The following is a 13,858-nucleotide window of genomic DNA, read 5'->3' as shown; positions in this document are numbered from 1 at the left end:
ATTTTTTGAGATTTTGCATAGTGAGCTGGAGCTGATCAGATGAGACAAAGTCACCGTAAAAAAAGCACAACCTAACTCACCACTCCAAAACCAAGCTTTCTAGCAGTCTGGACCCTAACCTCTACTTAAGAGCAATTAAGCCAATCATAACCAATGGCTTTTGTTTGTTTTCGTCTTTTTTTTGCTTCCAGTAAAACATTTTGGTGAAAAGCAGCTTTCAACATTATCCCACGGGCAGGTACATACAGGTTGTTATCGGTCACACAGAAATGTACTGAGCACAAAAGCAGTAACACAAGCTCTTACCTGTAAAAGCAGAGTGTCCTTGAGGGACAGCTCCTCAAGTTTTAGTGCAGTCAGAATTATTTCAAGCCCTTTGACGTGATCTATTACATTGGAAGTTAACGTCTGTAGTTCATTAACATAATCCAGAAAGTGTGTAAATACAGGCGGCTATAAAAACAAACACATATCTTTAATTTATAAACACATATTGATGACTATTCTATATGACAACTCACTTTGTACTGTCATTCTAGTCCTTTCCCCTCAAACTATTATAATCTACCTACCCAGATAAACACTACCAGTTAACAAGTTTACCATAATGCGTTCCAGGCAGGAAGGCCTGTGATATTGTAAACTGTGTTTCCTATTAAAAAGCTGTCATGTGATATCAGAATGTGGCACATCATTTGATTTTTCAACAGAAAAGGAGTTTCAGAAATTAGCACTGAGTAATCTCTACCCTGTATCAGCCTCTACAAGGCAAAGCTTATGCAAAACCAGTTTATAAACATGTTACCTATTCTGATTTTTCTTTCAGTATAAATATGCTATTGGATTGGGGGCGGGGGAGAAAAGAAAGGAATATTGTCTCTACCATAGCTACACTGCTTTCTTTTTTTTTCTTCTTCTTTTTTTGCAGGTTGGATTTAAAAGGTCGGAGGACACTGTCACAGTAACTTGAAACCCACAGGGCAATGGAGATCGTCTGGAAAAAAGGTACAAGTACGTTACAAGTTGCATTTACAGGAGGCTTCTAAACTTGTTTCAGTGTTCCTACTGATAAGACTCAGACTAGTTAGAATATGCAACAAAAATCTCTGCTTTTGCGAGCGACTGTGATCAAAGAACTTTCATTGTGTTTTAGTCCTAGCATTTCTACCCTAAAGTACTCCAAAAATTCTAGTTTCCAAAGAAAAAAAAATACCTCAACAAAGAAGACTAGGTTTTCTAACAGGTCTGGATGAGTTTTCAAGGTGCCATCTCTGACTTCAATCAAATCACCTTTACATTTACTGAACAATTCTGAAAAGAAAAAATAAAAGCCTTATTCAAGACACACAGATGAACTTAAATGCATATTTTCTGTACAGTATATATCTCAGCATAGTGTGCAAAGCTGTCAGAGGACTGACCACTAAACAGTTAATGGTAAGTCTGGCCAAAGCCTCTTGAGAAGGTCCAGCTCTCAATTTTCCTCTGAATTGTATTTCATTATGAACAGTATCTCCACACCATTTATTAGCACACCTGGACCAAGTACCAGGGAGACAAGTTCCTAAAACTAGGTGCAAGGTAGCAAAAGGACAGGACATAAAGACATGCTGTGGCATGCAACAGCTTGATGATCAGACAAGCCAAGGGGAATCTCAGCCTTTTTCTCAAGTATCTTTCAAAGGAATCTGCAGATGCATTAACACATTCCCCATAACGGCAGCATGCTCAGCAGCACATCCTCAGAGCACCATGAAGCACTACCCTAGCTACCAGTGTTTATTCTGGAGTTACCATTTACCTGTCAGTCGTTCTACTAAAGACTTGAAACTATTCCCTATCCTCTCCTGGATTTCTGCTGAATCTTCTGGAAATAAAAAGAAAAAAAGTTATAAACTACAAGTTTTTGTATTTTCTGCTTCCAGAAAACCAAGAGGCATTTAAATGAAATTTAGACTTAGCAGTCAAAAGTGAATGCAACTGCTTTCAAAGAGGATCCAGTATTGCATCAACATACACTGTACAAAGATGAAGACTCATGTAAAACATTAAATTAAGGCATCGTCTCCCAGATAACGTAGTGTCATTCACAAAGTTAACAGTCTAGTAACAGTGTGGGTCAACATCATCCAATGCCTAGCAGTTTTCAAACTATATGGAGGCACATCTCACTCCCTCCCACCACACATCATGACAAGCGGGTTAAACCCCTGCCCCTCGAACACTTACCTAAGCCATTGGTATCTAGTTCATAAATATCACTAACAAGATAAAACAAGCTAGTCTGGCATTGACAGCTGCCATTACTGAAGAAGCCAGCCATTCGGGTAGGAGGAGGGCCAAGGACAGGATACTAGGCAAGAAGCAAAGAAAAAGATAAAAGGTGTTGCAGCTTTTCCTTATCCAGAATACAGTGTTTGTCTCTGGCACATCTCTCAGTCAGATTCATACACTACAAACTCAGGGTCAGTTAAGTGCACTCTGCAGCCTGCTGGACGTTACAAGATGCAGTTTCTCTGCTTGCATTCACGTTCATTTAATATTTGGGGATAGCTTTTTCCTTAACGGGTACCTGAATTTTTTGTTCTAGAAACTTCTTCCCTGAATCCACTGCCGCTTCCAGATGCTGAAGCAGGGATCGAATTGTATCAATCTTGGATGAGACGCCGTTCTCTGCAGTCTTTTCAGAGTTCTTTGGTTGAATAGTGTGACTAAGAGTTGGGAGTCCGCTTACTAGCCTTAAAGTTAAAGATCGGATTCGCAACCACATGGTTTCTTCCTCCAGCGAGAGTTTCCTGTGTTCTTCAGAAATGTCCCTAGAGAAAGGCACCAAATGTTTTCAGGCAAACGCTTCAATTTTGCAAAGTAGCAAGCTTCACTCGGGTACAAAAGCCTACTCAAAGCTACCGAATACTCTATGAAGAAGGAGGAGTGCTCAGAAATACAGAAAACTGTATTAATATGTAAAAAGACAGCACTGCTAGAAGTGGTGAATGATGCTTGTTAAGCCTGCAGTTAGCCAGCCTAGAGGACCTTTAAAATTGGCAGTTGCCCTGAAAGGATTTTCTTTGCCATGTGTGCTGTAAGAAAAAGGTGAGCCTCTACAGTTCAGAGTATTTCTACTCACCTGTCTTTTGGATCCCAGTTAAATAAGACTGTCAGGTCTCTGTTGTCACGCAAACCTTTCCACGGAATGTCATCCTCCTCTGGGCTCAGACCCATGGACTTTATACTTTCTTCTAAACTGGTTGATCTGTATGTAAGAGCAAGCAACATTAAATCAACTGGAAACTGAAAACACAGCTCACTAGCAGACCACATTCTCTCCACCATTCAACTATTTTGATGTCAGAAACATTACACATAGGTACTGACAAGGATGTTGAAGGGTACAGCAAATCAGAAGCAGAGACACGCAGCTCACAGGTTTCTGCTGAAAAGCTCCAAGTGCAACTCACCACAGTCTCACTTGGCCAGTGTTCTGCCTTATGCACAAATCTCCATTTTTTTCATGTGCAAGGTGCTGCACTTATTACTGCTGCTGTACTTACATATTTGCTTCAAGTAAGAGGTCTAACAACATCCGTTCTGTCCGAACTTGCGCAAAGTGAAGGGAAGAGTTCAGCCTGTTTCTAAATGCAATGAATTCTGGGATCTTCTCAAATGCACCATACTTGTAGGCTTGAATGATATATTCTGAGGTCTGGAAGAAAACACACCATTCTCTGTATTAGTTACTTCCATAAATTCAGAATAACCAGTTTAACAAGGTCACTGCCAAGAAACTGCATTTCTGTGCTTGTCATTAACCCAGAGGTACAGAATCTGGCAGATAATCCCTGGGAGAAAGCTGCACTTTTGCTTGTCCAAGTCACCCCAGCAATTTTGCTACTTTAATTTGAAAATGCCCAGATGCTCCACTGGGCAGTATGACCTAATAACCAAACTAACACTAAGAAACATCACATTGCTGTTGCCACTAAGACCAAAAAATACTTAGAGGGGAGAGATGATTTTTGAAAGCTTATTTTTAATATTTTTTTTGAGATGCATTGTTCAAATCATTAAATCATTGTTTCATTGTGAAAAGTACTTTCTGGCAAAATAAATATATCCCCGATCTTCTGGAACTAACTTGGACATGCATCACATGTTACCACAACATAAATTAAAAAAAAAAAAATTACTCACACATTTTTTTTTGTTTCTCTCTTTTATTAGATTTTTTGAATACAGTATCACAAAATAGCACCACGCAGTGTATACACGTTACAATACAACCTAAACACCAACGGAAACTGTCAGGGTCCACGGTATAGTTTGCTTCCCCTCTGATGAAATGCAGCAATACAAGGCACACAACTAATATTTCACATCAGTCCGAGCAATCTCCAGAAAGAGATTTATATGATGAACGAGCCCCAAACAAGCACTACATTTTAATGAAAATATCGAACTGTAGAGACAGAGTGAACTATTTATGCTCCCAGTCAAGACAGATGGCTGTATTTTTTTACATCAGAATTACCCTACAATTGAGAATTCTGGCAAATCAAATATTTTCTTCTGAACAAGATTATGAAATGCACTGAAGATGAGACACACCAAAAAAGGCCTCTGGTTAACTGAACATTATATGGTAGTAACAGACTCAACCTGTCTGGAAGGCTCTAAGAGACTAGAAGCTAGCACGCACAGATGACAGTCTCTCTTTTTTTTTTTTCCCCCTCTGAAGCAAGAAATGTCCACAAGGTAGATGTGCCTTTTTTTTTTTTCCTAAGAAATTTGGTTATTTGTACTGTATGAAAAAAATATGCCAAATATTCAACAACATACCCTCTGATAAACAGCCTTGCAGAGTTCATTGTCAGGCTGCGGGATTGCGCTATGGGTGCTAATTCAACTGCATCGACGTGGTTTTTAAATCCCCATAGGACACGGTGTTCTGTTTGCCTGCAGTATCTGGAGAAATTAAAGACGGACGGACACAAGAAAATTAGAGAGATTACTCGTGATTCTGCATATTTAAAGGAGGACTATCTTAAGAAGGATAAAGTTGCCTTTTTAGTTTTGGCCAAATATAGCAATACTGCCTTCTCTCTCCTCCCTGTCCTTGGCATCTTCTCCCAGAGCAGAAAATATTATGTCAGGACTGTACAGCATCCTAGATGGCTGTTACTCATGGGACCCACTCTTAAACAGGATTCACTTCAGGCTGTTAAGTTCAGCAAGTCAGAAGGAAAAATGTATTTATCCAAAGCAACCATCAGTAGCTGTATTTTTACGCCAGACCACTTGGTTTATATCCCACACTTCCTGTTCTAGGCAGAGTCCCACGCACAACGTGCCATAGGACACATTCTCTGTGCTGTAACAGACTTTCCAGCTATCTTAAACATCAACCTAGAGAGGAGCAGGCAGTATCTGAAATCATGTAAAAAGGTAACTTTTGAAGGATAGTCCTCCTTTAACACTGCAGTTAGATACTGTTACGGGACTCAAAGGGGAGCTGGTATCAGGACCCCGAGTATGAAGGGGCAATCCCAGCAGCACAGAAACCGGTACCAGATTCTGACCTTGTGATACTTGAAATATGTCTTATGGTAAGGAATCCCTTTTTTGTCTTCACTTCTGTCATGCCATCATCCTAGGCTGAAGTACGTTGAATTGAGCCTTCATCTCCTGCAATTTGCACCTTACGGTTGGTTTAAAGTACGCTTGCTATTTGCAAATTCGCACAGCTTTTGATGCATTTCCCAGTTAAAAGGATTTTAAAGCGATAACCACTGGAAGCATCCAGAACATGCAGGAGATGTGGCTACCCAAGATCAACAAGGGCTCACGGCCCTTTGGTTGCAATACTCTGTCTCCAAGACAAGACATGATGTGAGTGGGTTCCAGAGTCACATCCTTATCTTGTAGCATGAAGAATTATATAACACCATTGCACCACTTTTGTCCCTCTTGCAGTTTCAACCTTCTAAGGCGTAGTAGTAGCAAGGCAGGTCAAACCATTCAGGCACCACCTTTTCAGGATTTCTGGAACACAAACTGAGTAGCATTTTCCTGGCAACAGCACTTGGAATGTGGCTGTCTTCATCCACATATTAGTTGTTGAGCTACTGGAGACAATCAGCTCTTGTCTACGGCAAGCACCTTTATCATTCATGCTGAAGAGAATAACCTTCTTCCAAGATAACCACACCTGCAGTTACTTCAGATCGTTTTCCAGGGAAAGAGATTTCTTGATGCTTTACAATGCAGTGTCCCCAAGCAGACAAATCACATCTGGTAGGTTTTTTCGGTTCACTTTTTTCACCTGGCACCTAGCATCATGCATTTTATTCAGATAATTGGATCCAGATACGGTTTCCATTAACATCCACCAAATGACTTTTAAACAAGACTGAACAAGTTATTCATTGTTTAAAAAAACACAAAACAAGCTGTCACTACCAGCAATAGACACATAGGAGAAAGCTGTCTGGACCAAGGGCTTCACTCAAGCACAAAACATTGCACCCAAGAATCCAAAGACTCTTAGCAAGTAGAATCAGTGCTCAAACAATGAGCAAATGAGGGAAGCAGACAGAACAAGCTTCCATCATACAATCCATGTGCTCCTGTGTGCATCCCACTCTCTACTGTAAAATCTGTCAGAGACAGGTTGCAGTGTAACTGGTATCTTGTACATAGGAATAACCTGGGCTGCCAAACAGAGCAAGGACACTTTTTTCCAAGGGATTACTGTGTGAGCATCTTCACTATTCAGTACAGACAAATCCTGTGTTTTTATCTATTGCTGGGATAGTGGGAAAGCAAGCTGCATGACCGTGGAGCCTTCAGAGCCAACCAGTGGCTGACTGGAAGAGTTACAACTGGATGGCACCTTTGTTTCTTGCAAAGTAAAAGTAATTTTCTTCCCCTACCTCTCAACAGTGATCAAACTGTGAAATATAAATATACAGGATATATCCTCACTTCTCAGAACAGGACTGCCTTGCAGGTTTTAGGGAGACAGACTGACATGCATATACTTCCCTGTCACAATTCTGGACTATTTCTGTTCCTATTTACACAATATATTTCCACCAAGACTTCAAAAATGTGTTGTTCCACTGTTCTACCTAGCTCGTTTTTCACGGATTCTGTAGGAATTCTGAAACAAGAACTGGTATTTTTCCCTATGAATGTATCAGAATTTACACCAGAGAGCACTTTCCAAGTAAGATTACTAACAAGTATAGTTACTAATCAGCAAGCTACAAGCAGGCTAGATGCTTAGGGCACGGCGTGCATTTTAGGAAGCATCTCATCTCTTTGGAGGACTTAGTTACTCTCCACTCACTTTCTCCTCCATTCCAGTCCCAAGAATCTCATTCAAGACAACTTTCTGTTCATTCACAATGCTTTTAGGGGTGAACTGAATAAAACAGGTAGTTCCTATTAGCACAACACCAGGTTTTACAATTTGATCCTATCGTTTCAAAACAATGTAGTTAGTCACAGGCTCTGCTCTGCCTTTGGTGAAGCTGAGACTTCAAGACTCAGTTTCTCCCCTCTGAAATCTTCCCACCTTGTTCCTTCTGCTTTCCCTACCTTTTAAAATGATGTGCATTCCCCACCAGCCCTGTATGCCCAGGACTGCCACCACTAAAACATGCTGCTTCAGTGATTTTAATATAAAGGATTCCCAAGTATGCCATCATCACCTTGACCCACCATCCATGGTTGCTCTATGACTTTCCAAAATGCCAGAAGTTATATGACACCAGGACTTAGCTGCCACGTGACATTTCACTTAAATTATTCATAAAATCACAATCCATTAATTTAAAAGTAATCATACCTGTTTCTTGAGGAGCATTAAAACTGACTTTTATGAAGAGAAAGCTAAAGCAAAATCCCATGTAACAGTTAAGTTACAAATTCTTGTAATGAGAAACACAGGTTGAGGCAACCTTTACCACATACACACAGTTGCACGTACTATTCCTCTTTGTTACCATCTTATCAACCACTACACTTCCGTAAGCCCTTACGTAGGGTACAGACTTCTGTAAGGCACCTTGACATACTGCTCTGTTACAAGGACGCAGAGGTTTCTTTCAACTTACATCTTTCTGGTTGGAGTGGAAAAACCTGAGTGCAAAATTGCAGGATTGGGATGCAGCAGCATAATGGCCCAGTGACTCTGCATAGCGTGTCAGAAGATAGCTGCAACATAACAAGGCACAAGTCAAATATCAACACAGAACTCCGGGGAAACCTGAATTTCAAATGCAGCTGCTGAACAGAGAGCTGCAGCACAGTCCAGCTTTAATGAGAAGCCTAGAGATTTAACAGGGGGCATTCATATTAAAGTTTAAGCTTTAAGAGTAGTAGAAGGAATTCTTAATTTTTTTAAAACAGTATGTGGCAGCTTGGAGTTCCTCTATCCACTTTGTTAAGCTTTACTTAGATACCCACAAACACACTAACCAAGGCAAGGCCACTTGTTGTTTGTTTCAACTAGTACTCCCAAACTTCACTGAGCAATAACCCGAGCTGGAACACCAAGCTATGACTAGCATCAAGATACGTTTCACAGATTTATTTCAGATTCCCCCTAGTTAATACTCTGAAAACCCAAACCAGATCAAAATCACACAGGAAAGACACTCCACAAAGGGAGCATATTACAGTAGATGTGTAAAAGTGATCTGGAATTTTGAGAAATACACCACCATGCGAAAATCTGGCAATCTGCTAACTTCCATTAGCAAAGGAAACTGAAGATCTGAGGACTGGTTACCGGAAGGTCACCATCACCAATTATTCTCAGTATATACTACCCACCCGATGGTGTCGTGCTGTATGTGTTTCGCATCAAGGCTGGAATAGAGCTCTGCAACAGGTTCGAATGCACCAAGCCTGCAGTAGATTCGAATGAGCAGCAATTTAAACTGAGCATTGGAAGGACTATGAGATAACCCTTCTTCTAAGAGAGTTAGGCACTGCCACACAGCTGTCTCTTCACCTGGTGACAAAAAGACAGACAGGTGTGATCACAGAGAGGCACAATTACTTTGGCATTAAGCTTCCTCACATTGCACACCTCTCAAAATGGTTCCATGCATTTAAACACGCAGGTGGCAATCGTGAGCCATGCTGCTGCCCTTATAGCATCCAGGCCAGCACTGTAGTTGCTCTCCGAGTGCAAGGTGAAGCAGTAATTCTTCACAGGGAATATCTAGCTCACATCTGTACAGAGCACAGCCCTCACACATTAACCCACTGCAGAAGAAGCAACCTTCCCTGCTGAGTCCTGGACTGTTCAGGGTTTCTAGCTTATACGTACAGGCACTCCCAAGCATTCTGCAAGACAGCAACACAGAGCCAGGAATTCAAGAGCCCACGCTCCACCAGTGACCTGCCAGGAACCAGACAACTGATTTTACTCAGGCTAAAAACTACACCTTCCTCGGGAAAAACAAAGGCATAACTAACTACACTGAAAGGCAGGAATACAAACAGTGCCCACAGACAGCCACCACTGGGGACTGACTCTCTGGAATTAGGAGACTAACAGGCAGAGCAGATGGGGAGTACAGAATTACTTGAGAAGAGCAACAGGCCTCAGAAGAATGTTCTAGAAGCAAGGGATCCAAAAGACAAAAGAGTATGCCGGGGACTGAAAGAAATGCTTAAAACCACCTCTGATATCAGAAAGGAGTTGTCAGCAGAACTCAGGCGATGGGAGAGAAAACATTACCTACATGGGAAACTCAGAACAAGCTTCTAAAGACAGCCAGCATTGAGCTGCAAGAGTCATTAGCAAAGTTCTGGCAGGACTTACAAGAATTAATCAGAAAAATTACACCTCTTTAGAGGTCAGTGAGATTCAGATCAAACACCAACTGAACAGAGGGACTCCTGAAACACCTCATATAGGAAAAAAAACCCAACCAGAAAGCTACAGGCCTAACAAGCCATGCCAGGTACACACTGGCCACAGGGACACAGTCTCCCTGTTGCAATTATCCAGGGCAGTATTAAGCAAGACAATTTTAGGAACATACCTTCCAGCCACAGATCAAGCAGCAGGTGAACCGCAAGCAGACAGTAATAATCTGAAAACTGCAATTCAGTTTTCAAACAAGATTTCCCTAAAAAAGAAAAAAAAGTTACTCTTGTACCAACAGTGCTGTCAGCTGCTTCTGACATTGTCAGCATTGTCAGACCACACAGCTATCCAGCAGACAATAACCACAGCTTAATTTATAAAATCCAGAGTTGCCTTAAAAACTGAAACAACTGTGTACATGCTGCATTTGCTCATCATGAGTGGACTTCAGGCTGCTTCATACGTTGACATCTGCTGGAAGAACAAAACACTCTCCTACAACTGCAAGCTCTACAAATTAATATTCTTGCCTATGGATTTGTCCTATGCACACCAGTGAAAGCCTGGCTTTGCTGAAAGGCGTAGGCAATTTCACAAAGGTACAAATATACCACCTGAAGTACCCACAAATGTCTCATTTATCTTTAAAGACACACAACTGAAAGGCAAAAAAATTAAAAGGAAACTGGTAAATCAAGTGTGCCCAAGGATATAATCATAAAGAAGAAAACAAAGTATTATCTAGCAGCGTGATGGGTGCCATCAGCATTTGTGCTGTTCCAATCCCCTGAAAAAGCTCTGAACTTTTGCTCATAAAAAGATGCAAGTGAACCGCAACGTTAGTTTCAAGATTTTTCTCACCAAACTCCAATCCATGGCGGTATCTTAGCATCAACTCCCTGACCACACTCAGCTTTTGCTTCTTATCCATGGCGTGATAGATACCGAGCAATCTTGAGAGCTGCACCACACACAAGTGTTGTTGCAGGGCTTTGATATCAGCTGGCAGTGCAATTTCATTCTCTGCTGTTGCTGACAGAGGAATTACTTCCAGCAATTGGCTGATGAACTGAAAGAGAAACACTGCTGTTAAATTCTGCAGGGCATCTGGGACTGCACAAATGGAAAAGCATCATTTCCTCCCTCAAATCAAGAAAAAAGCACAAGGTGGAAAAGTCAGTATCAACATGATGTTACACCGAAATCAGTGGTTAAAGAGCTGGCTTCAATACATTTTTAAAATTATTTTTTTTTGAAAAGGTGGCGAGCACACCATTCTGGTTGCACTCAATAGCTTTTAGTAAATTAAAAAAAATAAATCACAAGCAAGTTCAATACACAGACACACAAGGGAGTTCAAGCACCTGTTAACACTCACAGTAATAACACATGCAATTAAAATTACTGAAAGGCTTCACAGCACACTTCCAGGAAATAGTGGTTTTGTACTAGCTATTACATTTTCTCTCAACTCTGAAGTAATGTGCTGTACTCAGTAAGGTCATCATCTTTGATTAATGACTTATTTTTTGAATTAAGTTGTAAGAAAAGCAGCCTCTCATTGTTTACAGTTTTAATGGGAGACAGCAGACTTCTCACAACACACAGTCAGGCCTGAACAGTGGTTTCTTGTTGCCCTAAAATCCAACAGTATTTACAAACTTAAAACTGAGTTAAAGCCAATGAATTCAGCTTTACTACATTTGGTTTGAAACACAGACAGCAACAAACGCATGCCTGAGGAAAAAGGCATGACAGCTAGATAGGAGGACCACAGCACCATGCACACAAATTACACTTTTCCCACAGACTTTGATGAAGACTGTGTTGACAGATCTTCTCAGTTTGAGATTCTGCCAAGCTTAGCAAGGTCAACCAAATCACCAGGCTGCATATTCCAATTTATGCCTCTAGAAGTCAAGGTTGATGTCACCATAATTATTTCTGGAATATTTCATGTGTCTAGTGGCCCAGCAAGATTGCCACATTCTCAGCTACCGAACTGTACATTTAAAAAAAAAAAGATGCTCCCCCTGCCCCAACCTCACTGTGACCCTGCTACTTTACCTAGGATGCAACAACCTTCAGCATCTTTTGCTGTGAAACAAGAAGAAATCTAAGACAATCTACAAATCTCAAGTAACTTAAAATTTTCAGATTTCAAAAACTCGTCAGCACTTCAGCACCACTAAACGTCCTCAGCTACATATGTCCTTGACAGAGTTAAAACTGCTGCAGATGCGTGCTTCAGAGACACAGCAGCCAGAAGACAGTCATACACTGGGTAAAACCTAGTCTGTCAGTATGACACAATACAATACATTCACTAAATCAGCAGCAGTTTTAAGAAACTAAATCAGAATTTTTTAGAGAATTTATTCCAAGTCACGGTTTTAAAAGCACTGCAACAAAAATGCAGCCTGAACGATTATTATTGAAGATCATTCCCTCCCACTCTGGGTTTAGAATCTGGAAAGTTAGGATTAAACCGGTTCAGCACTTCAGGGCTACCTTGCAATGGTATTGCCATTTCCAGAACTACAAATTAAATACCACTCTCAGCACATCTCTTGCCAGCAGGGTGAAAATACACCTTTTAACACAAAACAACAGCAGCAACAACCCACACGTGCCAGGGCCATCAATCTCATTAGTAGATAAGCTGTGGGAAGAGCTTGCATTAGCAGTCGAAAAATATTTTAATAAACTAAAGAAAACACTACCACTATCTATGCTCTGTTTATAAACATTTTATCAACAGCCCCTGGCTGATCCAGGATTCTCTGTCTAGCCCTCCCCAGCTCTGGTAATTTTACACAATGGCTTAGAAAAACAATGGGGTGAGTGACAGGATTCCCAGCTGCTGAAGTCACTAAACGAGCTGCTCATGACTCTGCACAAATAGTCTTTTCAGTTAAAGAGAGCTCGGTTCAGAAAGGGATTCTGGAAAAGCTGCCACAGGTCTCTTGGTCACCCCTTGATCAGTATCAGTGTGTCAATTCTTTAATACCGCAGCAGAGCCAAGCACAACGCCTGTGTGACACCCTACCTGCATCAGATGAGGGACCAGGTATTTCTCATTAAGCATACATCTTTAATGGGAAAACCAAGTGATGGGTGGGAAAGGAAAGAGAAGGATGTCTTTGCAAAACAAAAGTTACAGTACAGAGCAATAAGAACTGTAAATGAACGAACAGCATGGTCTGTCTGTAATATTACATTACTCCATTTTGTAAACTGCGATCTATAACCAAAAGCAATGAGAGATTACTCATTTAAAAATGAGCAAATCAGGCAGCTTATCAAACTACAATTTCTAGGGAGCTTTTCATTACAAGATATAAGCTTGTATCTTGTAACTTATCAACATTATGAGATTTTTGATAAAAGACTCAACCAGGACCTTGAAGCAGTGAAAGTCAAATGAATACTACATCTGGGTACGAGACTCTGCAGGACCAAACAAGTTTTTAGTCTCCTGTAAAGATCCTCTGAAAGGAATTGCTCAGTGTATTCAGATGTTCATTGTATTTTCTACAGTGCAAACGGTTTTCTGATGACATTTGCAGTCTTTTAATATGATCTACAGGTAAAGGGACCAGAGTGCAAACCAGCACTGCAGTTCCTGCCACTGTTTCTTTACCCTTACTTACCTTTGTGTATTGGCTGGATGGGAGGAGATCTACAAATACTTTGAGATCAGTAAAACAGCAGGGTTTGTCCCCAAATTTTTTGAAGTATTGGAACATTAGTTCTTCTGGATCACCTAGGAAGAAGGCCAGTTCATCTTTTTAATATGCTCCATTAAAAATTGAACCTGTAAAGTCACTACGAGAAATCTTTGTTGATGCTCCTCTCCCCTCCATCCCCCCACTGCTGCTGCCTTCGAGATTACACAGTGTTTTAGAAAACAGATAGCTGCACTATTGCAGATTTTAGCAGTGGCTCAATGTCTTTGGTAACCAAGGACAC

At 40.8% G+C, this 13,858-nt stretch overlaps 1 protein-coding gene across 2 annotated transcripts in view; it reads right to left on the bottom strand.

The window, feature by feature from the left end:
• The window catches only part of NAA25 (N-alpha-acetyltransferase 25, NatB auxiliary subunit), a 32,040-nt gene that overhangs the window by 5,715 nt on the left and 12,467 nt on the right, over nucleotides 1–13,858 (bottom strand). For both annotated transcript variants that reach the window (XM_055795277.1, XM_055795278.1), the window contains 13 exons: nucleotides 13,540–13,652; nucleotides 10,748–10,955; nucleotides 10,062–10,148; nucleotides 8,839–9,019; nucleotides 8,118–8,217; nucleotides 3,552–3,703; nucleotides 3,128–3,253; nucleotides 2,573–2,816; nucleotides 2,230–2,353; nucleotides 1,802–1,867; nucleotides 1,214–1,311; nucleotides 884–994; nucleotides 307–453 (listed from right to left, as the gene is read on the bottom strand). In XM_055795277.1, the coding sequence (XP_055651252.1) occupies nucleotides 307–453; nucleotides 884–994; nucleotides 1,214–1,311; nucleotides 1,802–1,867; nucleotides 2,230–2,353; nucleotides 2,573–2,816; nucleotides 3,128–3,253; nucleotides 3,552–3,703; nucleotides 8,118–8,217; nucleotides 8,839–9,019; nucleotides 10,062–10,148; nucleotides 10,748–10,955; nucleotides 13,540–13,652 (1,757 nt within the window). The remainder of the gene's footprint in view (nucleotides 1–306; nucleotides 454–883; nucleotides 995–1,213; nucleotides 1,312–1,801; nucleotides 1,868–2,229; nucleotides 2,354–2,572; nucleotides 2,817–3,127; nucleotides 3,254–3,551; nucleotides 3,704–8,117; nucleotides 8,218–8,838; nucleotides 9,020–10,061; nucleotides 10,149–10,747; nucleotides 10,956–13,539; nucleotides 13,653–13,858) is intronic.

This window comes from Falco peregrinus, chromosome 2 (genome assembly GCF_023634155.1).
Source record: "Falco peregrinus isolate bFalPer1 chromosome 2, bFalPer1.pri, whole genome shotgun sequence".
NCBI classification, from domain to species: domain Eukaryota; kingdom Metazoa; phylum Chordata; class Aves; order Falconiformes; family Falconidae; genus Falco; species Falco peregrinus.
The sequence above is the reverse complement of the archived record's forward strand: the minus strand, read 5'-3'. Positions and strand labels throughout refer to the sequence as shown.